This window comes from Lagenorhynchus albirostris, chromosome 3 (assembly GCF_949774975.1).
Source record: "Lagenorhynchus albirostris chromosome 3, mLagAlb1.1, whole genome shotgun sequence".
NCBI classification, from domain to species: domain Eukaryota; kingdom Metazoa; phylum Chordata; class Mammalia; order Artiodactyla; family Delphinidae; genus Lagenorhynchus; species Lagenorhynchus albirostris.
In genome coordinates, this window is record NC_083097.1 from 90,956,296 (window position 1) to 90,983,560 (window position 27,265).

Below are 27,265 nucleotides of genomic sequence, written 5' to 3' on the forward strand. Positions count from 1 at the left end.
TGTTAATCTTAATTTTCCAGTTTATATTTTTCTTTTGTAAGAGTTCAGGAAGCTAACCTACATACTTTAAATTCAGATAAGGTTAAAGCAACTTAGTATAGGTCAATACACAAGCGTCTAGAAATTTTATTCTGATATATTTCATAGAAATTTTTAAATAAATACACATTTTATTATATTAATGCATGCTCTCATTAGTTTAATGAAGGTTCCAGCTTTACACATTGGCCCATAAAAGAAATATAAACTTCTTAAAAATAAAATCTATATATAGTATAGCTCTTATTGAATTGCAAGAGATGAATTTTTATTTAACCATACATGTAAATCTTTGGAAACAACAAAATAATACAGAAATTATAATTCCAATTTCCTGTGCTCTGGGATTAATCTAATGTTTCTCCTAAGCTCAGATCCCACCATCCCCTACTTCTGGAATTTGAATAAGAAAGGCATGGGAGATAGACTAGACAAGTAATTATACAGCACAGGGTCTAATGGACACCTGGTCAAGTCCCCTAGCTTTTCTGGGTTCTGTTAATTTATGCATAGGTTTGGGATAGCTACAGTATCCACTTAATTAAAAGAAACTGGATTTTAACAACTGATTCTAAGGATGCTAGCGTGCTCTTAAATAAACAGGTAAAGCTTTTATCCACATCAAAGGGAATTAGTCATACCCAAAAGCTCAATAGACATTAGGAGTTTAAATTGGGCAATGTTTTCCTATCTTCTCCAGAGGCAACCTCCATTACAGAGTTTTTAGCTTAAGAGGTTAATTTAATTCAACTTGAGTGTTGATAAAATGTCCTTCAGTTAGGAAAGAAAGAGGGAGGAGAGTAAGAAAGGACTTTTTTATTGGGAGATAATTTTACATATAGAAATCTACAGTTTCAAATATATCCAGCCTCAATGAACAGTGAAATGAAGAGATTTTTAACATTAACAATCTGTCTTTAATACTCTAGCAGTTTATATTATACATAACTGCAGAACACTAAATTCTCATAATTATTTTTGCTGCGTATTGTGTTAAACTTTAAGGATTAATCAACGATTATCAATACAAACTAATATTTCATGCAGAAGTATCACTTATGATAAATTATTTTTTTCTTGTATGAAACTAATTTCCTTAAAAAATAGGTATCATGTACTGAAAACAGTACCATGCCAAGTGTTTCCTGCATACACGTGTTTCTAATACAAACTAGCTATAAGCCAGAGAAAATAATCAACCACATAACTACACGGCAGATTATATTCTTTCATTTCATCAACTGCCCTATGAAAAGTTAATTATCTTCAAAGGAAAATCTTTTGGGGCTGTAGTTTTTATTTTACTGACAATTACAACTGATTTATTTCTAATGTTAAGGAGTCCACGTTTAGCAAGCACTGAAGGCTTCAGAGAACAGAAAAGATTTTGTATTTAAGAGAGTGATTCTATGAAATTCTCTACTTCATATTATAGAAAGACAAATTAATATACAGATTAATATAGAACTGTGTGTTATTAAAAGTTATTAAAATTAACTTGAAATGTGGCTAGCCCAAATTAGTAAAATATACACCAGAAATCAAAAAATTAGTATAAAAGAAGAATGTAAGCTATCTTAAAGATTTTTACAGTGATTACATGTTGAAATGATAATATTTTGGATATATTGAGTGAAATGTACTGTACTATTAAAATTAACTTCAGCTGTTTCTTTTAATTTTTTTAATGCACTGCTAGAAAATTTTAAATTACATATATGGCTCACATTATTTTTCTATTCTACAGCACTGCTATAGAAACAGCAGACTCTATTACATGTTAACATTAATCCCAATCCACATTGTTAAATTTCATATCATTATGATATTTGACATAACATATATAGTACATTATCACAAGATTCCTGAGCTTAGAATCAAATACACCTCTACTCTTGAAAACAAAACCAAACAAAACGTGCTCTAATCTTTTCCATCATCTTCTGTATACCAGCAACTGTGCTAAACTTTGGTTATGTATGATTCAGCAAACACGCAAAAGGGATCTTTTGGGTGATAGAACTATTCTAAAATTGGGCTGTTGTGATGGCTGCACAACTATAAATGTATTCAAAAATCAACGGATTGTATACTTATAACTGGTAAATTGTACAGCATTGGAAATCATACCTCAATAAAGCTGTTTTTTTTCTTTTTTTTAAGTACACAGCTAGAGCCCAGCAGATTTAAAGTGCCATCTAGAAGCTGCATATACATTTCAGGTAATTCAAATATAATTCTTCAATCCATCATACGGCTCAACATTGCAATGAAAATTTTTCCATGAGGGTCTTGTTACCTGCAATGGGTCCTCATTCAACAGTGGATTATGTCATCACTAGTTGGAGGTATAAGTTACAAAAAAACAAAGGGAACACAGAGTAGCTGAAAGTGGACAGTTTATTAGTGGCACCCAGCTCAGGCGATAATAGCCCTTATAATAAGGTACATCTTGTTGCAAACTCACCCAATCTGGGCACCCTATAATTGGACATCTGCTGGTATTTTGTCATGCTAGACTGAATACTGGAATGTAAGAAACCTCCTGCTCTACACTAATAAAACCAAATAAAAGACAATAGATTGAGTCAAAATTAACATTTAACAATTTCCATGCGAAACTGAAAGCTAAACTGCTCATTTCTCTTTCCCTATTGCAAGAAAAAAAAAAGAGAGAAATCCAGCAGCTCAAAAATTATAGTCAATTTGGAAAAACATATTGGTGATTAATAAATTTCAAGTTAAGAGCATAGGATCGTTTGTGCATTGCTTCTATCAGACCTTGAAACAAACTATTTTCAATCTAAAATTTGTGAGATTATTCACTATGGATATTATGGTGCTGCCACCTTTTGCTTTTTTTGAACATCATCTCCATACCAAAACAATAAAAATAAGTCAGCTCTACTTTTTCCACTTTAGCAAAATGGGTCTGAAGAACTATGACTTATGCTTTCTTTACACTCAGGAAAACACAGGAAAGTAAAACACAGATCACACCTTCATGCAATTGAACCACTATACAGTTTTGTGCTTTCGGTGGCCTATCTAGTAAATACTATTTCCAGAGCTCTCTTTACCCCATATTAACCAAAAGAAAAAAAAAAAAAAGAAGAGAAAATGAAACAGTGGGAACAGTAATAATAACACATAAATAACTCACATTGAACACTGGAACAGATTTCAAGATGTGTGCATGTACACAAATATAAATATAGACAAAAATTTGCAAGGACAGTGAGTTCCCCCAAGTTCTCATCTTAGATGTAAACTAGGTGGATAGTTCAAAAGTCAAAGACCATGTGGAATGTTAAAATCATTTAGGAATGTTCATTTAATGCAGCCACAGAATCGAGAGACATATTATAGTCCATTCTACTTATAAAATGACTCATCCAGGCATTTAGATAAATCTATGAATGCATTTGTTCTAGTTCCAGACTGAAGTTACATCACAATTGTGAATGCTTAGGACGTAGTTATACTTTATGAGTTGAGTGACACATTTAAAACTCAAACATGTATAAAACATTCACTGAATTTGACTTTCTAGAGAGATGATTCTCTATTGGTCAGTATTGGATACCACCACCCATTTCACATAACCCAGAATACTGTCCAATCAATGTGGTGTCCCAGCACATATCTGGCAGTTTTTCACACTGCCTTATTCATTCATAAATGCTTTTAAGACTCCCAAAATAAAAGCCCATAAAGATATGAATACATTTTTAAAGATATCTATAAAATAATACTATCCAGGTATCAAAACTGAATTGCATTTTACTATGATACCTATTCTTTTCTTATTTCTGATATTTTCAATAGGTAAAGTAGTACAAGTCAACTGACAATGAAGTTCATCTTTATAAGGTATAGAGAAGAGCTTTTTTTCTTTAGTCCAAGATATTGTTAAACTCATAGAGCATATGAGAAGTAAAGCATTAATATTTAACTCCTCCCAAAATTAAAACTTTTACAGAATGTTCATAAAGCTCTAAAATAGGTGATTTTAACCTACCAGCATGAAGCTTGGCTTTCTCTAATTTCTAAGAAGCCAAAATATTCATACTGAGGCACTATTCAATTTCTTAAGAGTTTGTGTCAAAGAACTATATCTACTTCTTGGTGGATTTCTGTCATACTCTCCATTCCTAGACATATCACCATACCAAACAATGTGCAAATAACTGTTTAGGAAAACTGAAATGCCCACACTAGACAGCTATTTACTTTAGGAATAAAATAAACCAAAAACATCTCAAAGTTTTCTACAGGCTATGCAGAAGACAGGAAAGGATGATTTTTACAGGCCATGCAGCTAAGAGAGAGAGTTGATTCAGGGAATATAATGCTATAAGTTTAAACATATTATGCCTTTTGTAAGGCTTTTTGTAAATCACCATAGAAGTTGATTAAAGTGCTTGCCATGGCTGTATCTACTGCAGACTGGGGAATCATTCCACGCAGATCCGTCTGAATATAGCCTGTCAAAAGACTCCGGTTTGGACTGTCTTTAAGAGGAACACAAAACCAACCACAGGGATGGTTATATCCACGAACAAATTCTGATCTCTTTTCACTCCAGTCAAGACTTATCCCTACAAGGCAATTTAAAATGACACTATTAATAGCAATGACTGACATTAATCTAAAACTCTCACTAAAAAATATTATCAGATTTCCTATTTACATATTTTTCTTCTTATCCATGTAGATGAAAATTAAGCCCCAAGAGTGACCGTGGAAGAATGAAAAAGATAATTACTAAGTGGAATTCTGACAGAGGCTGGTAGATATGTAATGGGGAAAGTTCTAATCCCTTCAGAATAAATGGCATCATGTCATCCTGGTAACTCCTTGGAAACTACAAATCTTCTCTGTAGCAGCCAGGCCTCAAGGTACTAATAATCAAACCTATGTACCACCACTGCTCCCCACAGGCACTACCATATCAAACTTTGGTTCTGGCTGGTTCAGATTAAACAGGTAGATGTGTACCTACAACTGCCAACTCAAATATATCGTACATACAAAAATATTAATTTACCTATAGATATATTTTAGAAAGCAGGAGCCTTCTAATAGTATCTTTAATTTTGAAAAGAAAAATAATACACAGATCAAGGAAGGAAAAGTACTCTAACACATACCAAGCCTATTTTTTCTAAGTATATGACTAAGAAGCTGTTTCTTGAGAGTGACTTAGAAGGAAACCCAACGACTAGATCCCTTTCTTAGAGGCAGTCATGCGTTCCATATTTGTTAGCTGTGACCTGAAGGATACTGTGTAACGGGGAACAAAAACTCATCAGAAAGATTGCAAAAACCTTCTCGATATTGTTATTTTAATCCCTAGGGTTTAGCATTTGCAAACAGAGCTTATTGATTATAAAATAACTATGGGGACTTCCCTGGTGGCGCAGTCGTTAAGAATCTGCCTGCCAATTCAGGGGACACAGGTTCGATCCCTGGTCCGGGAGGATCCCACATGCCGCGGAGCAACTGAGCCCGTGTGCCACAACTACAGAGCCTGCGCTCTAGAGCCCACAAGCCACAACTACTGAGCCCGCATGCCACAACTACTGAAGCCCACGTGCCTAGAGCCCAAGCTCCGTAATAAGAGAAGCCACCGCAATGAGAAGCCCACGCACTGCAACAAAGAGCAGCCCCCGCTCGCCACAACTAGAGAAAGCCCGTGCATGCACAGCAACAAAGACCCAACGCAGCCAAAAATAAATTAATTAAATAAAATAATTTTTTTAAAGATAAGTATGAAAGTTGAAAATGTATCTTGTGTAGAAAGAAACATCCAGCCTAGAAAACTCAAAATTTAAAACAAACCAAGAGAAAGTAAAAGGTTTTGAGACAATTACCACAGGATAAAAGCCCTTCTTTATAGTCCACAGTATAGGAGAAGTCAACAAACTCTCTTGGGGAAATTATATTCCAAAGCTGACCAGCAGTAGTATAACGCATCACACAGCAATTCTGAAAGAGAACAGGTAACAGCTGTTAGTACTATAGGAAATACATACATAGACTCATATATCATAAGTTAATCTTTAGTAAAAAATTAACACTCACTTAAAGTGTGTTATAATAAATATTAATAACATTTCTTACAGTGATTCTGACAGGTTTAGATCTCTATTCTATATCTCACGGCGACTGTATGGACTTGAAGAGGATATACAATCAAAACACAGAGGTAAGTTACCCAGTATCCAAATCTCTGTTTCAGTAGAGTCACCTCTTATCCTATATGATAAAAGTGGAAGCAGGTAGTATAGACTGTACGTGTATAAGATAAAATCCACAAGTACTTTGACTAAAACACCAAATGTGTCAATAAAGAAATCCAAACATGGCAAGGAATGAGTTAATAGAAACAGACAAAGAAAGAAAGCCACTTAGGTTACATAATTCTCTAATGCCTAAGGTGGCATTTTTATCTTTGATTTTGGCTAAATGTTAATAGAAAACCTACATACTATTACCTAGAAACCTGAATATGATGGTGGTATTTTCAGAATTTTAGATTTCAGAACCTCAGCTAAAGTTTTACAATTAAAGACACTGATGATTTTCTTAAGCAGCAAGGGTAAAGCTATTGCAGAAAACAAACTCAGTTCTGACTAACACTCATTAGTTAATATGAGGAAACTCAAGCTTTTTGAAAGGCAGCAAGGATTCCCCTGTGAGATCTTTGCCATGACTACTTATTCTCAAAGCAATGAATATAATGAATGCAAGTATACACATGTGCACATGCGCACACATACACACACACACACTCACACACACACACACAATCTGAAGCAACATTTCTAAACAAATACCTCTTCAAAGTACTCCAAAATATCCAATGAGGTCATTAAGCTGTCCCAATCCAAGCGACAGGGACCTGGACGTATATGGTCTATTACACTATTGACGACATCGTCTATAACACCTTGGGCTTTGAAGCTGGAGAAAACATATGAAAGTCAAATGCTATTAGAATGAAAAATTTCAGCATGCTCTCACAGTTCAGAGCTCACATCAAAAAAAATAAAATTTAATGAAGATTTTTTAAAAAGAGTAAACCCCGACTTTTCTGATAAATTAGGTTCTGTCAATTATTTCATCAGAATGTACTCTAAAACGTCCTCAAATCTAATAAGAGATTTGAAGGCTATCTTATGCATTATCATAAACATAGTAAAATACCTTCATGTTATGGTGTAGCCAAGAGCAGTCTGTAGAACACTGTAATGCTTCCATTTATTTCATATGCTCTTCTTTTCTCAACTATGTTCTAACATGTTATTAGTATATGCATATTCTTACCCTAACTTTTGAAACCTTTTTATTAGGAATAGAAATATAGGTCACCCTAGAATAGAATGCCCAGGATTGACTCATGAATAATATCAGAACTTGACATATTTCAAAGGCGGCATTACATACCAGTAGGAAAAAGATATACTAGTTCAAAAATAGTGTTTGGATTCAACAGTTATCCTAACAGAGAGAATAAAAACTGAATTCTTACTTCACATCATTCAAAATACCTCCAGATAGACTAAATACCACTATGTAAAAGGTAAAACTTTTAAATTTTGAGAAAAATATACAAGTGACCATCTTTGTGACCTCAGGATACAGGGGGATTACTTGAATACATAAAACACACAAAAACACAAATTACACAAGATGGTTAAAATTAAAAACTTACATACCACAAATGACAAAATAAGTAATTTCTTTAAAAACGAGCCACAGAGTGGAAGAAGATAAGTGCAACACATATATACAGATATATACTCACTATAGAGCATATATGATTAATTCCTATGAAACAATGAGAAGAGGACAATCCAAACAAAAGATGGGCAAAGGACAAGATTGACCTGAAATGTCAATAAACTTAGAGAAGATGCTCAATTTCACTCATAATCAAGTAATTACTAGCAATACACCATCTCATACCCCTGAAAAACTGACAGAGATTAAAAACTTAATAACAAGTGTTGAATGGAAGGGAATGAGAACTCTCAAAGTGCTACCACCACTTTAGAGAGCAATTTGGCAACATGCAGTAAAGTGGGATGATGTATGTCCCTAAGACACAGGCACACCCCAAGAAAATGTTACATGTGTGTAGAAGGAGACATGTACCAAAAAGCTTACTGTAGAGAAGAATTCACAACAACCTGAAAATTCATCAGCAGGCAAACTTGCAAACACAGATAAACACATTGTGGTATATGAATACAGAAGTGAAAGACTAGATCAACATGTAACAACATGGGTAACTCTTGAAAACACAGTATTGAACAGAAAAAATTAAAGCGTATTACTAAAACACACACACCCACACACACAAAGTGTGAAACAGGAATAATACACACAACTTCAAGAGAGTAGTTATCTCTGGGGAGGAAAGAAAAGAGAGGTAGATTGGCTTTAACTCCATCATTGTTTTCAGGGATCTTTTTTCTCTTTTTAAGCATCTGAAGCCTTTTTATCATTTTGTAAATCTCTCAAGCTCAAGCTTCTATTATGTTCCATCCTAAGTATGCTCTTCTGCCTGTGTTCTCTAACTTGGGGTGAGGGTGGGGGTAGGAGGTGGGTAATACAAATTACTTCAGGCACAAATTAGAAATCTGGGATTCAATTTCGACTCTTCTTTTTCTCTTAACCCCATAACCCCATTCCAATAGTCAGAACTAATAAGTCACCATGTTTCATCAAGATGATTTTCCAAACGTAAACTGCTTAGAACAATATCTGGTTTTCAATAAATGTTAGTTATCATCGCCATCATCATCATCACCACCACCATCACTATCATAAATCTCTTTCAAGTTCATTTGTCCTTTTCAACTCCCATGCTATGTCCTTAGTTTGGGAACTCTGTGTCCAACTCAACACTGCATCAGTTTCTAGCTCTTCTGATCATATAACTCTTTAAGAATCTGAAAAAAGCCACAGATCTCTTCCCAGGAACATACACATTGTCACAAAACTTTGTATACAATCTTAGGGACACTTCAAGAAGCTAGCCATGGACCCCCAGGATACAAGCTCTTCTCTAAACTTTCCATGCTCATTTCTCTTTCACAATTGTTATTAGAATAAATGCAAAATCCTCTGAGGACCTGGGATGTATGGGTAGGGTTGAGCAGTAGGTAACGCAAAACTGAATGCCTTAGTTTAGAATTCGAAAATCCTTCAGAGGGCTTCCCTGGTGGCGCAGTGGTTGAGAGTCCGCCTGCCGATGCAGGGGACACGGGTTCGTGCCCCGGTCCGGGAAGATCCCACATGCCGCAGAGCAGCTGGGCCCGTGAGCCATGGCCGCTGAGCCTGCGCGTCCGGAGCCTGTGCTCCGCAATGGGAGAAGCCACAACAGTGAGAGGCCCACGTACGGCAAAGAAAAAAAAAAAAAATCCTTCAGACATCCTCTCCCCACCCCCATACTTAATGCTCCAGCTATACAAACACAATTTCAACTTCCCTAAATAAACTCCTTAAAGTGTTTCCCATCTGTGTGAACGTAGTAAATGAAATGCTCTCTGCCTGGAATATGAATTTATCCTTCATTCCCTAAGAAATACCTATTCGTTCTTTAAGACTCCGCTCCAATATTAGCTCCCCTATGAAGTTTTTCCATATCACCAAGCATAGTGCTCCCTTGGCACTTTTTACACTTTTTCGCCCCAGCAGGGATTACTGATTTAAAGGATTAACTTCTACACTTGCTTACAATGTTTAATCCAACTCCAGTTTCCCTGTCCTCATAAATACTGTACAACTTATCTTCCTGGAAACGCTATCTTTGGTAATACACTTCAAAATACACTGTATATAGTAAGTTCAGTCAACAGTTTCATTTTAAAAAGTGCTGAGTCCCAAGGATGTGACTATTCCACTCCAATTTCATGTGGCAACTATCTCCTCTGGCTTTAAAAAACAATATTTTTTTACTGGTTAAAGGCATAATTCGTGTTCAACTATATGCAAAAATCAAAAAACAGAAGTAAAAATCACACATAAAACTGACATCTAGAGGTATATATTTTGTGTTAAATAAAACATTTTAATATATAAAAAATATATATTTAAAGTCAACCCATGATTATGCTACATACAGTTTAGTATTCTGCTTTATTCACTTTTCATTGTATCTTGAGCATTTTATTATGTTATTAAAGACTGTAAAATAGCACATTTTATAATTTAATCATTCCCCAACAATTGATTATTCAGGTTGTTTGTAATTTTTAATATTTTAAGTAATACTGTGATGGAAGAGACAAGTTTAAATAACTATTAATTTTCCCATGATTTCTTCAAGATAAATTTCTTAGAATAAAATATGCTACAGGGGCTTCCCTGGTGGCGCAGTGGTTGAGAGTCCGCCTGCCGATGCAGGGGACACAGGTTCGTGCCCCGGTCCGGGAGAATCCCACATGCCGCGGAGGGGCTGGGCCCGTGGGCCGCGGCTGCTGGGCCTGCACATCTGGAGCCTGTGCTCCGCAGCGGGAGAGGCCGCGACGGTGAGAGGCCCGTGCAAAAAAATAAAATAAAATATGCTACAGCACTGAATAAATGCAGAAAGAATATTAGAAGGGTCTTATACACCATAGTAAGAAATTAAGATTTTATCAGCTATCTGATATCATTTATGATATCATATTATTTATGATCCCCTCACCACCAACTCTGTCCACCAGGGATATGGACATTTTAAAGGCTTTGAATTCATAACAGGATTTGCTTCTCAGAAAGTTTAACATCTTAAAGCAAAAGCCAAATTTTGCTGGCAATGATCATTCAGTGATCATGTGTGTAGGTGTGTATATATCTGAAGTTTAGCAATGTCCTAAGAGCTACGTAACACTACAGGAATTTACTTACAGATATCCATTAAATTCTTCTGAAGGTTTCCTCCAAATTGTTACATCTTTCTAGAAAAATAAAAACAGTGTATGCTGATAATTACATAGGTGGAAACCTGGATATAAAACTGACAATTTCATAAATTCTACAGCATTAGTTTTTGCATGAAAATAAAACATAAGTAAATATTCAAAGAAATACACAAAAGTAATTTATACCATAAAATAATCCATATCTGAATTTCTTCTGTATCTGAAAGTAGTACACATCTTATTTAAATTACAAACCCCTACAAAAGGTTTTTCAATAGCTTAATGACACCCAAACACTGTTAAGATTCGGTGATGGCACTATCTCATTGGCCATTATTATTTGCCCCATTCCAATCTCATCTATTTACCATTACTGACACATTTAGACTGAGATAATAGAAATGTTAAATACTTCATTCTGAACTTGCTCACATCTTTTTAAAATTAAACAATTCAAATCTATTATGACAGTGCTACCTTGAATTAGTCCCTACATTTTTTTCTAGATCATTTCCCAAGAAATTCTGAATAGCAGAATAGCCAGAGGACTTAACTGGAAGAGTCCTGGGTTCAAGGATTGGCTCTGTCAACACTCAGGTATGTCATATTGGTAAAAAAATACTAACTGGCCATTCTCACAGGCTTGTTAAAATATCTGAAACAATTTCAAATTATCAATTACTATACTTCCTTAAACTGACAATGACACATTTTATTTACTGACTTGAGAGGCTGCTCTTTACAATCTTGTTGCCATGAGTCTATTCTTGTGTCCAATATCTGAAGAACTAATGAAAGCAGTGCAGGATTATTATGTTTCTTCCTTTGTGAGACAGTAAACCATCAACTATATTAGCACGTTTATCTATCCCGCACATTCATCTAAAGTATGGTCCATATTTTTCCGTACCATTTTGAAAGTCATCCACCAGCTCATTAGACAGAAGATACACCCTCAAACATAAGTAATTTAATTAATTTACCATTTTCTTAGCAACTCGCCACTTGTCATCTTCAAGGCTGTGGTATTGGATGAGAGTGTTTTTAAGTCTAGTCGCCAAAACAGCTGCATCAGGCAGGTCTTCCATTTGTTTTCCCTGTTACAGAGACTAAGATTATCATCAGCAAATACCAGAGTTAGATGCAGTTGGGTCTCAAATATGGCTTCATAAAAGAATCACCTGGGGAGTTGTAAAAGATACCTATACCTGGACCCCATCCCAAATCAACTAATCAGGATCCCTGAGGGTAAGACCTGGCCATAGGTTTTTTTTCTAAAAGCTTCCAAGGTGTGAAACACATAGGGATAAGAATCACATATGTTGAGTTAGTAAAATCACTCATATAAAAAATAAAATACAATCCTATTTCCCTTTCTAATAGAATCTAACCCAAAGGAATAAATTATAAAATTCCAGATAACTTAAAAGAAAAAAAAATACTGCTTTTTCAAAAATACAAAAATAACACCCAAGGCATAAACTCTTTAAAAATTCCTTAGAGATTCAGCCATTGAAAATTTTCATTTTACCAGCCAACAGATATAGGACTCATTCTAGCAAACAAATGACAACCACAATTGGAAACCTCCTCTTACATCCTTTAAGGATAGGGCTAGAGACCTCTGAAGAATTTCAAAAGTTTGAAGAACTCTATTGTCTTCAATGTTTTATTTCATTTGATGAAGTGTCATAGGATTCAGTGAGCTATCTGTGTAACATAGGAGGTGATATGAAGACCTTAGAACCACCAGTACAGCATAAATAAGTGGTTTATAATTTTAAGGCAATAATTTTAACTATACAGAGAGGAAAGTACTATATCATTAATAATTCCAAAGGTATGTTATTGTTCAACAATACTTTAAAAGGGAAATGATTACTAATCTTTAAAGATAATAAACTTAATATAATGAGGGATTCTATAATGTGATCATTTTAAAACATTGCTGCAAATCCTGTGACACACTTCCCATCAAGAGGGATTGACATATATACACTACTATGTATAAAATAGATAACTAATGAACACCGACTGTATAGCACAGGGAACTCTACTCAGTGCTCTGTGGTGACCTAAATGGGAAGGAAATCCAAGGAAGAGGGGATATATGTATATGTATAGCTGATTCACTTTGCTGTGCAGCAGAAACTGACACAACATTGTAAAGCAACTATACTCCAATAAAAATAAATAAATAAAGTGGAAAAAATGAATAAAAACCAACAAAGCATTTACAATGAAAAAAAAAAAAAAAAGGTGCAGTCTGTGACGCTGCACGACCTCTGCAGCTAGGTTAGAAAATTCCATGCAGCCTCTGTACGTCACTCTTAGAATAATCGCTCTGGAAGCCTTTGATCAACATGTAAGCATACAAGAAATCTGGTTATCCTGAAGCTGATATGTGGAAAGGCCCAGGTGGAAAGAAGAGGAAGGGAGGGAAAAAAGGAGAGGGAAAGACAGAGACAGACAGACAGACACACACACACACACAGAGATCCAAAATCCCACATCCAGAAGCCTATATTTAGGGCTTCACACCTAATGGGCATCTCTTGCTGCCCCAGTCTTCCTTCAATTTGCCTCAGTCTTCCTCATATTAATAATTTTACTATTAAAATGACAACTGAGCCAGTTGCTCAATGTCAAAAACCTTGGAATCACCCTTAATAGGTATTAGGAGATTCATCACATACCATTGCCTACAATGCTCTTCTCCTACTGGTTTTCTTTCTGTCCCTTAAATACATCAAGCTTGTCACTGACTTCGGGCCTTTGTATTTACTATTATTTCTCTACCTGGATTAGTAGATCCCAAATCTGAGCATGACTAATAACAACCTGTAATAATAATTTCAGATTAAACCTCCTGTCCTTAATACAACCTTCCCCAAATCACTATTATACCCTTCTTTTATTTTCTTCATAGTGCATCACTATGTGAAATTAACTTGTTTATTTATTGATGTACTATATTCTACTCTTTGACTACCATGTCCCCAACTAATAGAGTGGCTGTCCCATGTCTGCCTTTTTCACTACTATATCCCCACCAACTAGAACACTACCTGGAACACAGTAGGACCTTAATATTTGTTGAAGTGTGTTTGCTTCAAAACATGATTTATTTGGTTTTAACTTCTCTCCTTTTGGTGCCATGGTACTCTCCAGTAAAAGGCTAAAGAAGAAAAGGCTTTGAAAGAAAGCTGTCCATTTACAGGATCATGAAGTTACTACTAAAAAGGAGATCAAGAAAAGATCTAAATGAAATATCAAGGCTCAAACTTCTATGGGGATAAGGATGCAATTCTCACTACAAATGCATACATCAGAATCATGTTGTTATAATTTGTAATAGCTGTTAATGTTGACAAAGAATCTCTCCTTGGTTGGGCTCCTCTGAGTCCTCATTTTTTTTTTTTTTTTTTTTTTTGGCTGCATCAGGTCTTAGTTGCGGCATGCAGAATCTTCAGTAGTGGTGCGGGCTCTTCATTGCGGCATGCGGGGTTCTCTCTACTTGGGGTGCGCAGGCTCCAGAGCACACAGGCTCGGTAGTTGCAGCACGCAGTCTCTCTAGTTGTGAGGCACGGGCTCTAGAGCGCATGGGCTTAGTTGCCTCATGGCATGTGGGATCTTAGTTCCCCGACCAGAGATCAAACCCACGTCCCTTGCATTGGAAGGCAGATTCTTAACCACTGGACCACCAGGGAAGTCTCCTCTGAGTCCACTTTGTGACGAGGCCTAGCTCTTGGGCTTGTCCTTGGACCCCTTAGTCTAGTTTTAGCAAGAATCCTGCTGAGTCAATTTAGTGAAAATCCCCTACCCTCAAATTTCCTTATCTCACCCTCAATCTTATCCCCCTGGCCTGCCTTCAGCAAGAATCCTGTCAAGTTGGTTTAAGGCAAATCCCCCTTCCTCTAATGTTTCCTCCTAGTAATTTTCATTCACTGACACCCACCCTGCTTCTTGGCTATACACCCCTACGTGCCCTTGTTGTATTCAGAATGAAGCCTAGTTCTATACCAAGGTTTCTTTTCCACTATTGCAATAGTTATTGAATAAGATTTGCCTTTACCACTTTCATGTGTGTCTGCCTCTGGTTTTCTGTGACACCGTTTTTGGATATTAGATTTCATGGTCCACAGCCAGATAGTCCGATTCAGTGGGTCTGCTCTAGAATAGGCCCCAGATCTAGGTCCTATAAAAAGCCTCACTGATCATTCTTTTGACCAGTCGGGAGTGACAGCCACTAATCTAAAATCTAAAGTGACAAACAAAGTCAGTGCTATAGTCAATATTTAACCAGCACAAAGTAGAACATAAAAGCCATGAAACATGATAAACACTAAAATGATATAAGGGGATTCAAGATGGCGGAAGAGTAAGACGCGGAGATCACCTTCCTCCCCACAGACACACCAGAAATACATCTACACGTGGAACAACTCCTACAGAACACCTACTGAACGCTGGCAGAAGACCTCAGACTTCCCTAAAGGCAAGAAACTCCCCACGTACCTGGGTAGGGCAAAAGAAAAAAGAATAAACAGAGACAAAAGGATAGGGACGGGACCTGCACCAGTGGGAGGGAGCTGTGGAAGAAAGGTTTCCACACACTAGGAAGCCCCTTCGCAGGCGGAGACTGCGGGTGGCAGAGGCGGAAAGCTTCGGAGCCGCGGAGGAGAGCACAGCAACAGGGGTGTGGGGGACAAAGCGGAGAGATTCCCACACAGAGGATCGGTGCCGACCGGCACTCACCAGCCCGAGAGGCTTGTCTGCTCACCCGCCGGGGCGGGCGGGGCTGGGAGCTGAGGCTCGGGCTTCGGTCCGGATCCCAGGGAGAGGACTGGGCTTGGCGGCGTGAACACAGCCTGAAGGGGGCTAGTGCGCCATAGCTAGCAGGCAGGGAGTCCGGGGAAAAACTCTGGACCTGCCTAAGAGGCAAGAGACTTTTTCTTGCCTTTGTTTCCTGGTGCGCGAGGAGAGGGGATTAAGAGCGCTGCTTAAAGGAGCTCCGGAGACAGGGGCGAGCCACAGCTATCAGCGCAGACCCCAGAGGCAGGCATGAGACGCTAAGGCTGCTGCTGCAGCCACCAAGAAGCCTGTGTGCGAGCACAGGTCACTATCCACACCTCCCCTCCCGGGAGCCTGTGCAGCCAGGGTCCCGTGATCCAGGGAGAACTTCCCTGGGAGAACACACGGCGCACCTCTGGCTGGTGCAATGTGACACCGGCCTCTGCCGCAACAGGATCGCCCCGCATCCGTACCCCTCCCTCCCCGCGGCTTGAGTGAGCCACAGCCCCCAGAGCAGCTGCTCCTTTAACCCCGTCCTGTCTGAGCGAAGAACAGACGCCCTCAGGCGACCTACACGCAGAGGCGGGGCCAGATCCAAAGCTGAACCCCAGGAGCTGTGCAAACAAAGAAGAGAAAGGGAAATCTCTCCCAGGAGACTCAGGAGCAGCGGATTAAATCTCCACAATCAACTTGATGTACCCTGCATCTGTGGAATACCTGAATAGACAACGAATCATCCCAAATTGAGGAGGTGGACTTTGGGAGGAATGATATATATTTTTTTTTTCCCTTTTTCTCCTTTTGTGAGTGTATATGTTTGTGTTTCTGGGTGTGATTTTGTCTGTACACCTTTGCTTTTACCATTTATCGTTGGGTGCTGTCTGTCCTTTTTTTTTTTTTTCCTTTTTTTTAGTATAGTTTTTAGCACTTGTTATCATTGGTGGATTTTTTTTTGGGGTTTGGTTGCTCTCTTCATTCTTTTTTTTATTACTTAAAAAAATTTTAATAATTATTTTTTATTTTAATAATTTTATTTTATCTCTTTCTTTCTTTCTTTCTTTCCTTCTTTCCTTCTCTTTCTCTCTTTCTCTCTTTCTCTCTCTCTTTCTTTCTTTTTTTCACCCTTTTATTCTGAGCTGTGTGGATAACAGGCTCTTGGTGCTCCAGCCAGGCATCAGGGCTGTGCCTCTGAGGTGGGAGAGCCAAATTCAGAACAAAGGCCCACCAGAGACCTCCCAGCTCCACATAATATCAAATGGCAAAAATCTCCCAGAGATCTCCATCTCAATGCCAACACCCAACTCCACTCAATGACCAGCAAGCTACATTGATGGACACCCTATGCCAAACAACTAGCAAGACAGGAACACAGCCCCACCCATTAGCAGAGAGGCTGCCTAAAATCATAATAAGGTCACAGACACAGCAAAACACACCATCAGACATGAACCTGCCCACCAAAAAGACAAGATCCAGCCTTATCTTCCAGAACACAGGCACTAGTCTCCTCCACCAGGAAGCCTACACAACCCACAGAACCAACCTTAGCCACTGGGGACAGACAACAAAAACAATGGGAACTATGAACATGCAGCCTGCGAAAAGGAGACCCCAAAAACAGTAAGTTAAGCAAAATGAGAAGACAGAGAAACACATAGCAGATGAAGGAGCAAGGTAAAAACCCACCAGACCTAACAAATGAAGAGGAAATAGGCAGTCTACCTGAAAAAGAATTCAGAATAATGATAGTAAACATGATCCAAAATCTTGCAAATAGAATGGAGAAATTACAAGAAACGTTTAACAAGGACCTAGAAGAACTAAAGAGCAAACAAACAATGATGAACAACACAATAAATGAAATTAAAAATTCTCTAGAAGGGATCAATAGCAGAATAACTAGGCAGAAGAACGGATAAGTGATCTGGAATATAAAATAGTGGAAATAACTACTGCAGAGCAGAATAAAAAAAAAGAATGAAAAGAACTGAGGACAGTCTCAGAGACCTCTGGGACAACATTAAACGCAACAACATTCGAATTATAGGGGTCCCAGAAGAATAAGAGAAAAAGAAAGGGACTGAGAAAATATTGGAAGAGATTATAGTTGAAAACTTCCCTAATATGCGGAAGGAAATAGTTAATCAAGTCCAGGAAGCACACAGAGTCCCATACAGGATAAATCCAAAGAGAAAAACGCCAAGACACATAATGATCAAACTATCAAAAATTAAATACAAAGAAAAAATATTAAAAGCAGCAAGGGAAAAACAACAAATAACACACAAGGGAATCCCCACAAGGTTCACAGCTGATCTTTCAGCAGAAACTCTGCAAGCCAGAAGGGAGTGGCAGGACATATTTAAAGTGATGAAAGGCAAAAACCTACAACCAAGATTACCCTACCCAGCAAGGATCTCATTCAGATTGGACAGAGAAATTAAAACCTTTACAGACAAACAAAAGCTAAGAGAATTCACCACCACCAAACCAGCTTTACAACAACTGCTAAAGGAATTTCTCTAGGCAGGAAACACAAGAGAAGGAAAAGACCTACAATAACAAACCCAAAACAATTAAGAAAATTGGAATAGGAACATACATATCGATAATTACCTTAAATGTAAATGGATTAAATGCTCCCACCAAAAGACATAGACTGGCTGAATGGATACAAAAACAAGACCCATATATATGCTGTCTACAAGAGACCCACTTCAGACCTAGAGACACATACAGACTGAAAGTAAGGGGATGGAAAAAGATATTTCATGCAAATGGAAACCAAAAGAAAGCTGGAGTAGCAATTCTCATATCAGACAAAATAGACTTTGAAATAAAGACTATTAGAAGAGACAAAGAAGGATACTACATAATGATTAAGGGGTTAATCCAAGAAGAAGATATAACAATTGTAAATATTTATGCACCCAACATAGGAGCATCTCAATACATAAGGCAAATACTAACTAACAGCCATAAAATGGGAAATCAACAGTAACACAATCATAGTAGGGGACTTTAACACCCCACTCTCACCAATGGACAGATCATCAAAAATGAAAATAAATAAGGAAACACAAGCTTTAAATGACACATTAAACAAGATGGACTTAATTGATATTTATAGGACATTCCATCCAAAAACAACAGAATACACTTTCATTTCAAGGGCTCATGGAACATTCTCCACGATAGATCATATCCTGGGTCACAAATCAATCCTTGGTAAATTTAAGAAAATTGAAATCATATCAATCTTTTCTGACCACAACACTATGAGACTAGATATCAATTACAGGAAAAAAATCTGTAAAAAATACAAACACATGGAGGCTAAACAATAGACTACTTAATAACCAAGAGATCACTGAAGAAATCAAAGAGGAAATCAAAAAACACCTAGAAACAAATAACAATGAAAACATGATGACCCAAAACCTATGGGATGCAGCAAAAGCAGTTCTAAGAGGGAAGTTTATAGCAATACAATCCTACCTTAAGAAATAAGAAACATCTCAAATAAAAAACCTAACCTTACACCTAAAGCAATTAGAGAAAGAAGAACAAAAACCCCCCATAGTTAGCAGAAGGAAAGAAATCATAAAGATCAGATCAGAAATAAATGAAAAAGAAATAAAGGAAACTATAGCAAAGATCAATAAAACTAAAAGCTGGTTCTCTGAGAAGATATACAAAATTGATAAACAACTAGCCAGACTCATCAAGAAAAAAAGGGAGAAGATTCAAATCAATAGAATTAGAAATGAAAAAGGAGAAGTAACAACTGACACTGCAGAAATACAAAAGATCATGAGAGATTACTACAAGCAACTCTATGCCAATAAAATGGACAACCTGGAAGAAATGGACAAATTCTTAGAAATGCACAACCTGCCAAGACTGAATCAGGAAGAAATAGAAAATATGAACAGACCAATCACAAGCACTGAAATTGAAACTGTGATTAAAAATCTTCCAACAAACAAAAGCCCAGGACCAGATGGCTTCACAGGCGAATTCTATCAAACATTCAGAGAAGAGCTAACACCTATCCTTCTCAAACTCTTCCAAAATATAGCAGAGGGAGGAACACTCCCAAACTCCTTCTACGAGGCCACCATCACCTTGATACCAAAACCAGACAAGGATGTCACAAAGAAAGAAAACTACAGGCCAATATCACTGATGAACATAGATGCAAAAATCCTCAACCAAATACTAGCAAACAGAATCCAACAGCACATTAAAAGGATCATACACCATGATCAAGTGGGGTTTATTCCAGGAATGCAAGGATTCTTCAATATACGCAAATCAATCAACGTGATACATCATATTAACAAACTGAAGGAGAAAAACTATATGATCATCTCAATAGATGCAGAGAAAGCTTTCGACAAAATTCAACACCCATTTATGATAAAAACCCTGCAGAAAGTAGGCATAGAGGGAACTTTCCTCAACATAATAAAGTGCATATATGACAAACCCACAGCCAACATCGTCCTCAATGGTGAAAAACTGAAAGTATTTACACTAAGATCAATAATAAGACAAGGTTGCCTACGCTCACCACTCTTATTCAACATAGTTTTGGAAGTTTGAGCCACAGCAATCAGAGAAGAGAAGGAAATAAAAGGAATCCATATCGGAAAAGAAGTAAAGCTGTCACTGTTTGCAGATGACATGATACTATACATACAGAATCCTAAAGATGCTACCAGAAAACTACTAGAGCTAATGAATGAATTTGGTAAAGTAGCAGGATACAAAATTAATGCACAGAAATCTCTGGCATTCCTATACACTAATGATGAAAAATCTGAAAGTGAAATCAAGAAAACACTCCCATTTACCATTGCAACAAAAAGAATATAATACCTAGGAATAAACCCACCTATGGAGACAAAAGACCTGTATGCAGAAAATTATAAGACACTGATGAAAGAAATTAAAGATGATACAAACAGATGGAGAGATATACCATGTTCTTGGATTGGAAGACTCAACATTGTGAAAATGACTACTACCCAAAGCAATCTACAGATTCAGTGCAATCCCTATCAAACTACCACTGGCATTTTTCACAGAACTAGAACAAAAAATGTCACAATTTCTATGGAAACACAAAAGACCCCAAATAGTCAAAGCAATCTTGAGAAAGAAAAACGGAGCTGAAGGGAGCAGGCTCCCTGACTACAGACTATAATACAAAGCTACAGTAATCAAGACAGTATGGTACTGGCACAAAAACAGAAATATAGATCAATGGAACAGGATAGAAAGCCCAGAGATAAACTCACGCACATATGGTCACCTTATCTTTCATAAAGGAGGCAAGAATACACAGTGGAGAAAAGACAGGCTCTTCAATAAGTGGTGCTGGGAAAACTTGACTGGTATATGTAAAAGAATGAAATTAGATCACTCCCTAACACTGTACACAAAAGTAAACTGAAAATGGATTAAAGACCTAAAGGTAAGGCCAGACACTATGAAACTCTTAGAGGAAAACATAGGCAGAACACTCTATGACGTAAATGACAGCAAGATCCTTTTAGACCCACCTCCTAGAGCAATGGAAATGAAAACAAAAATAAACAAATGGGACCTAATGAAACTTAAAAGCTTTTTCACACCAAAGAAACCATAAACAAGACAAAAAGACAACCCTCAGAATGGGAGAAAATATTTGCAAATGAAGCAACGGACAAAGGATTCATCTCCAAAATTTACAAGCAGCTCATTCAGCTCAATATCAAAAAAACAAACCCAATTCAAAAATGGGCAGAAGACCTTCCAAAGAAGATATACAGATTTCCAGCAAACACATGAAAGAATGCACAACATCATTAATCATTAGAGAAATGCAAATCAAAATTACAATGAGATATCATCTCACACCGGTCAGAATGGCCATCATCAAAAAATCTAGAAACAATGAATGCTGGAGAGGGTGTGGAGAAAAGGGAACCCTCTTGCACTGTTGGTGGGAATGTAAATTGATACAGCCACTATGGAGAACAGTATGGAAGTTCCTTAAAAAACTACAAATAGAACTACCATATGACCCAGCAATCCCACTACTAGGCATATACCCTGAGAAAACCAGAATTTAAAAAGAGTCATGTACCAAAATGTTCATTGCAGCTCTATTTACAATAGCCAGGACATGGAAACAAACTAAGTGTCCATCGACAGATGAATGGATAAAGAAGATGTGGCACATATATACAATGGCATATCACTCCGCCATAAAAAGAAACGAAACTGAGTTATTTGTAGTGAGGTGGATGGACTTAGAGTCTGTCATACAGAGTCAAGTAAGTCAGAAAGAGAAAAACAAATACCGTATGCTAACACATATATATGGAATGTAAAAAAAAAAAAAAAATATGGTCATGAAGAACCTAGGGCCAAGACAGGAATAAAGACGCAGACCTACTAGAGAATGGACTTGAGGACATGGTGAGGGGGAAGGGTAAGCTGGGACAAAGTGAGAGATGGCATGGACATATATACACTACCAAACGTAAAATAGATAGCTAGTGCGAAGCAGCCGCATAGCACAGGAAGATGAGCTCAGTGCTTTGTGACCACCTAGAGGGGTGGGATAGGGAGGGCGGGAGGGAGGGAGACGCAAGAGGGAAGAGATATGGGGATATATGTGTATGTATAGCTGAATCACTTTGTTATAAAGCAGAAACTAACACACAATTGTAAAGCAATTATACTCCAATAAAGATGTTAAAAAAAAGAGTAAATACTGCAAACAAATTATGCTGAAAAAAATAAAGAAAAAAGATATGATATGGAAAAACTAAAATAAAATGATACAGAAGTTCAGGGAGGAAAATAAAAAACTTTTCCTGTATTTTCTTATGCTCTGTCCCTGAGACCTGCAATTAAATTGACAAAAGATAGATTAACAGAAAAAAAGGCAAAGTTTACTTGATGTCAATATTTAATTTTTTTATGCAAAGAGGCTTTCATAGAAAATAACTGGAGACCCAGAGAAGCTTATATACCCTGAGCTTATACACCATCTTAAAGGGTGATAAACTCTGGAGAAATGACAAGACAAGGGAAAAGGGGTTTGAGCTTCTAGGGGTGGTAAATTATGGCAAGATAAATATATGGGAAGAGACTAATAAAAGGTAAAGGCAAAAAAAAAAAAAAGGTAAAGGTTATTTTAGTGAAGTTTGTTTGTGTAGACCATCTCAGTTCAACTTTCTATCTAAAGTGATAGCCGTTATTCTCCTGGTATAGGAGAGAGGAGAGGGAAGACCTTCACCAAAGGATATTTATGTCCCATTTTTAGGCAGATAGTGGAAGGATAAATGGTTCTTTCCGTGTCTGCTGCTTCCTAATTGCCTTCAGCTCAAAGTAACCTTTATTCTGAAGTGGCATGTTTTGGGGTGGTATATCCCTTCAGAAACATGGGAAAGTATATATAGAAAATTCAGTAATATAGAATTTTGGATCTATGAAAGTGATGTGAAATATCTAATAATTATAGATCCTACCCATAAGAAGTGAATTAGCTCATTTAGAAAGTCTGCCAGTCAGGAATAGATCCCATTTCCACTCAAGAGACTGCCAACTTGATAGCCAGTACAATGACCTTATTTAAGGGTATGTTATAAACAAACACAAGTTCTTAGAGAGGACTTGAAAAAGAAATTTTATTTATCCATTACTAAGGATCATTATGATTAAACAACATTCTTTAAATCCAAAGGTCACATGCCAGGTTCCTGTGGCTAGCAGATAAGAGTATTTTCAAAACTCTTTGATAGAAATCAAAGATGAAGTGGAAAGCTACTGTTAGCATAGACAACATTACCTTTAGGTAAATCTAGCATACAAAAAGTAAGCAATAAAAACTACCTATAAAGATGAGAATCTGAAACTTTAAGGTGTTTACCTTAGTTATCATTAACTCCTACTGGTTAGTATAAAATCCAAACTCCCTAATATGTCTTATGGGCCCTTTTATATTTTGGCCAAGCTCATTGCCTAATTTCTACTCTTCTTTCCTGGACCCCTCTTAAGACTATGTTAGCTCTCCCGCCAATGTTAAAAACTCCTATTAATGAGCCTCTCTAGTGGTGGTGGAGTAGGAGGTAGGAAAGGAAGAAAATAAAGTAAGTATAAACTTGGAAATCTCTCTTTTAGCCCAATGAAGTATTTAACCAGGCAGTTAATCTTGATGAAAAAAATCCATGCAAGGGTTAAGTCCAAAGGGAATAACAGTTACTTTCTAAACTGATCATCTGTGTTTAGACAGGCAAGACAGAGAATCTCTCAAAAACCAAGGTGGGGTGCGCATAGGGGAACAATATTGGTGTTATCAAGGTCTTGGTGCTCTCTTAATATAATAGGGCACTCACATTAATTGAAAAGAAAGCATGCAATATGCCCTATTGCAATCTCTATCTGTGGAGAATGTCAGGAAATGTTTTAAATACCATTCTGAACCCCCTCTTTCTTTTATTCTCCTTGCTGACCTTATAGCACGAAACTCTCCAACACTTCCATGTCAGAGAAAACAGGTACCACTTAACTGTATCAGAATCTAACAGCTCCATAAATGGGTTATATACTCTTGACAATTCTATAGCCAGGTGCTAAGTAATGTCCACCTTTTTTCTTTCTTACTCTAACCTTTTTGGTCACGTTTTCTATGTTTATGTTTTTGAAGTGACTACTAGTGTAGGCAGTTGCTGCCACCATTGAGTGGGCAGCCTTCACAGGTTAAAAAATTTTCTTGGGCTTCCCTGGTGGCGCAGTGGTTGAGAGTCTGCCTGCCGATGCAGCGGACACGGGTTCGCGCCCCGGTCTGGAGAGATCCCACATACCGTGAAGTGGCTAGGCCCGTGAGCCGTGGCCGCTGAGCCTGCGCATCCAGAGCCTGTGCTCCGCAACGGGAGAGGCCACAACAGTGAGAGGCCCGCGTACCACCAAAAAAAGAAAAAAAAACTTTCTTGAGGCCATCTATCAGCACCACAGTCTTTGACGGATACAATTTTAATTTTTGTCAAATGTCAGTGAAATGGCCATAGGTTTTAATTAACTATGGAATATAATAAACATTTTAACCTCTAATAAAAAGTGAATGCCATAAAAATCCGTTTGTACTTATGTAGTATGATTAAGTCAGAATTCACGTATTAAAGAAACTCATATCAGAATCGTTTCACCTTCCATTACCTGATTGATATGTTTCATGTATGTGAATAGCTTCAATTTAACATGCCATAGATCTTCCCCAAGATGTGCAAACCAAGGCCTTGTAAATTAAATATTTTCTACCTAACATAAAAATTCCAGCATAGGCTTAATTGCCAATCAATTTTGAATTAGTAATTTAGCTTTTCCAATTAGTCAAATACGGTAGTTTCTCATTTTTGAGACTGGCTGTGGCAGGAATGCAACAGGGTAAGTCTTCATCTGCAATGTGACTGATGATACTCCGATTCAGTGCTCACTTTGGCTTATTTTAGGACAAGCTTTACAACACCAATGAGACTTTTACAACACTTAAGACAATATTAATTTCTAATAATGTCACAGCTTTAAGTTTGAGTCCAAGTTAATGTTCAAGCTCCTAATGCTCTAATCCTTTATTTAAAAACATAATAATAGCTAACATTTATTGATCATTTACTATATGATCAGTCTTTCTGGCCACTTCCAATTGTATTATTTCATTTAATCCTCATAAATAACCTTAAGAGCCCATCCTATTATTGTCTCTATTTTACAGAAAGGGAAAGTATCAACACGGAGGTTAAGTCACTTGTCCAAGATCACACAGCCCATAAGTGATGGAGCCAGAATTCCAACCCAGGACCTCTGCCTCCAGAGACTGAAGGTCTATTCTGTAAAACACTGGAAGCTGATCAAAGGCTGCAAGAGACTCTAAAAATCTGACATCATGTTGAATTTGCCATATTTTGTCTTGGCTGCTGAACCTAAAAAATCTCAGGTAATCTTTCTTAATTGTAAATTAGGGATAACAGCAACATTAAGTTATTGAGGAATTACAAGAGTTAATATATTTAGTACCGAACTTGGAAGATAGTAAGCACTCGGAAAACACTGCCTCTTAACAACACAGCTCCGTCAAAGCCTGGTATGAGGGAATGGACCTTCTGTTGTCTGTGCACCTACTAAGAACCAGGAAGCACTGTGCCCATCACAGAACGGTATCTCAATGAATCTTCACCCAGGCCCCCCGAAGCGAGGTTATTACCGCCCTTTCCCCATTTAACAGATGAAGTAACTTGGGCCTAATCAGCGTCCTAACGCTGATGAACTGGGTTGAGGAGGAGAGGGGCAAGCCCTGGGATCCAACCAGCGCGACCCTTACCCTCAGTTTTCTCTTACCTGTGAGGTCCACACACGTCCGGACGCCGGTTCCGCCATCCTGGACCTCCACGGCGGCTTCCCTCTCCCACTGCCCGGAGCAGCTCCGGGAAGACCACCCTGTCGCTCCGCCTCTAGGCGGCCTCACCTCCGTGCTTCTACTCAAGGCTACTTGAGGTGAAGCAAGGAGTGCGACCGAGATCTGGCGTGCGAGGTAGACAGGAAACTCACTCTTTCTGCAATACTAACTCTACAGCTCTCTCGACTTCCCCGCCCGCCGAGGCCACCGGCGGCAGCAGCCAATGGTCGCCAAGCCACTGCCAGTTGCAGCCAATTGGAAGGCATCAAGTCTTCCGGGGAAGGCGGGCCGAACCCCGCAACCACGCCCCCGGCTCGAACCCTGGCCTCCGGGGATGGGTAGCGGCAAAAGTTGGCAGAAGCAACGTGTGTTTGCAGGGATTGGCTGGCGCGGCAGCGTGCGGAGCGCTGATTGGTCGCCGAGAGATGGACTGATTCCGCGTCGGGTGAGAGTTGACGGTCTCCGGGCCAGCTGCGTGTGTGGAGTCGCCTGTGGGTTTGGCTCTGGAAGGGTGCCGTGTGGCCAATTAATTCTGAAAGAATTTCGCGTGGCAGTAAGTCCCGCTGGGAGAATATGAACGCGAAGAGGGAGTGAATGACGACGGTGAGGGATAAGGCTGGCTTAAATTCGCTCTGAAGATTAGTATCGCGCGGCTGCATTGCCCCTCCCAAGGCCAGAAGTCAAATAAGAAATGAGAAAAAAAAATGCACCCGTGCGAGGATGACCGGCTCTTCGGCTTCCTGCGGCCTCCCGTGACTCAAAGCTGAGAGTACTATACGAGAAAACATGTAAACAAAGTCACTGCACAGTGTGAATTGATCTTTCGCCAAATGTTTACCCTCAGATATGGGAGTTCAGAGGACAACCTTTTAAGTAGGGAAGAGTTGGGGTGCGCAGGTGGCTTTAGCAGCCTCACAAAGTGTTCTGGTTTTCATCTGTTTGAAGGTGAGTAACATTTATACCAGTGTCTGTGAAGTCACCCATCTGATAGGATGCTTGGCAAATCTGAATACTAAAAATCAGGTGTTTGCAAATTACATATACCAGGATATGTAGTTTG

General features: G+C 38.1%; 1 protein-coding gene across 3 annotated transcripts in view; it reads right to left on the reverse strand.

The window, feature by feature from the left end:
• The window catches only part of STARD4 (StAR related lipid transfer domain containing 4), a 35,924-nt gene extending 9,573 nt beyond the window's left edge, over positions 1-26,351 (reverse strand). The window contains exons 1-6 of one of the 3 annotated variants that reach the window (XM_060146190.1): positions 26,148-26,351; positions 11,942-12,055; positions 10,945-10,994; positions 6,882-7,008; positions 5,916-6,030; positions 281-4,640 (exon numbers count right to left, since the gene is read on the reverse strand). In XM_060146190.1, coding sequence (XP_060002173.1) covers positions 4,411-4,640; positions 5,916-6,030; positions 6,882-7,008; positions 10,945-10,994; positions 11,942-12,055; positions 26,148-26,186 — 675 coding nt within the window. In that variant the 5' untranslated portion in view covers positions 26,187-26,351 and the 3' untranslated portion in view covers positions 281-4,410. Of the gene's footprint in view, positions 1-280; positions 4,641-5,915; positions 6,031-6,881; positions 7,009-10,944; positions 10,995-11,941; positions 12,056-26,147 lie in introns of those variants that run through there. The other 2 variants (XM_060146188.1, XM_060146189.1) reach the window with 2 other exon arrangements.
• Positions 26,352-27,265: the final 914 nt, after the last annotated feature.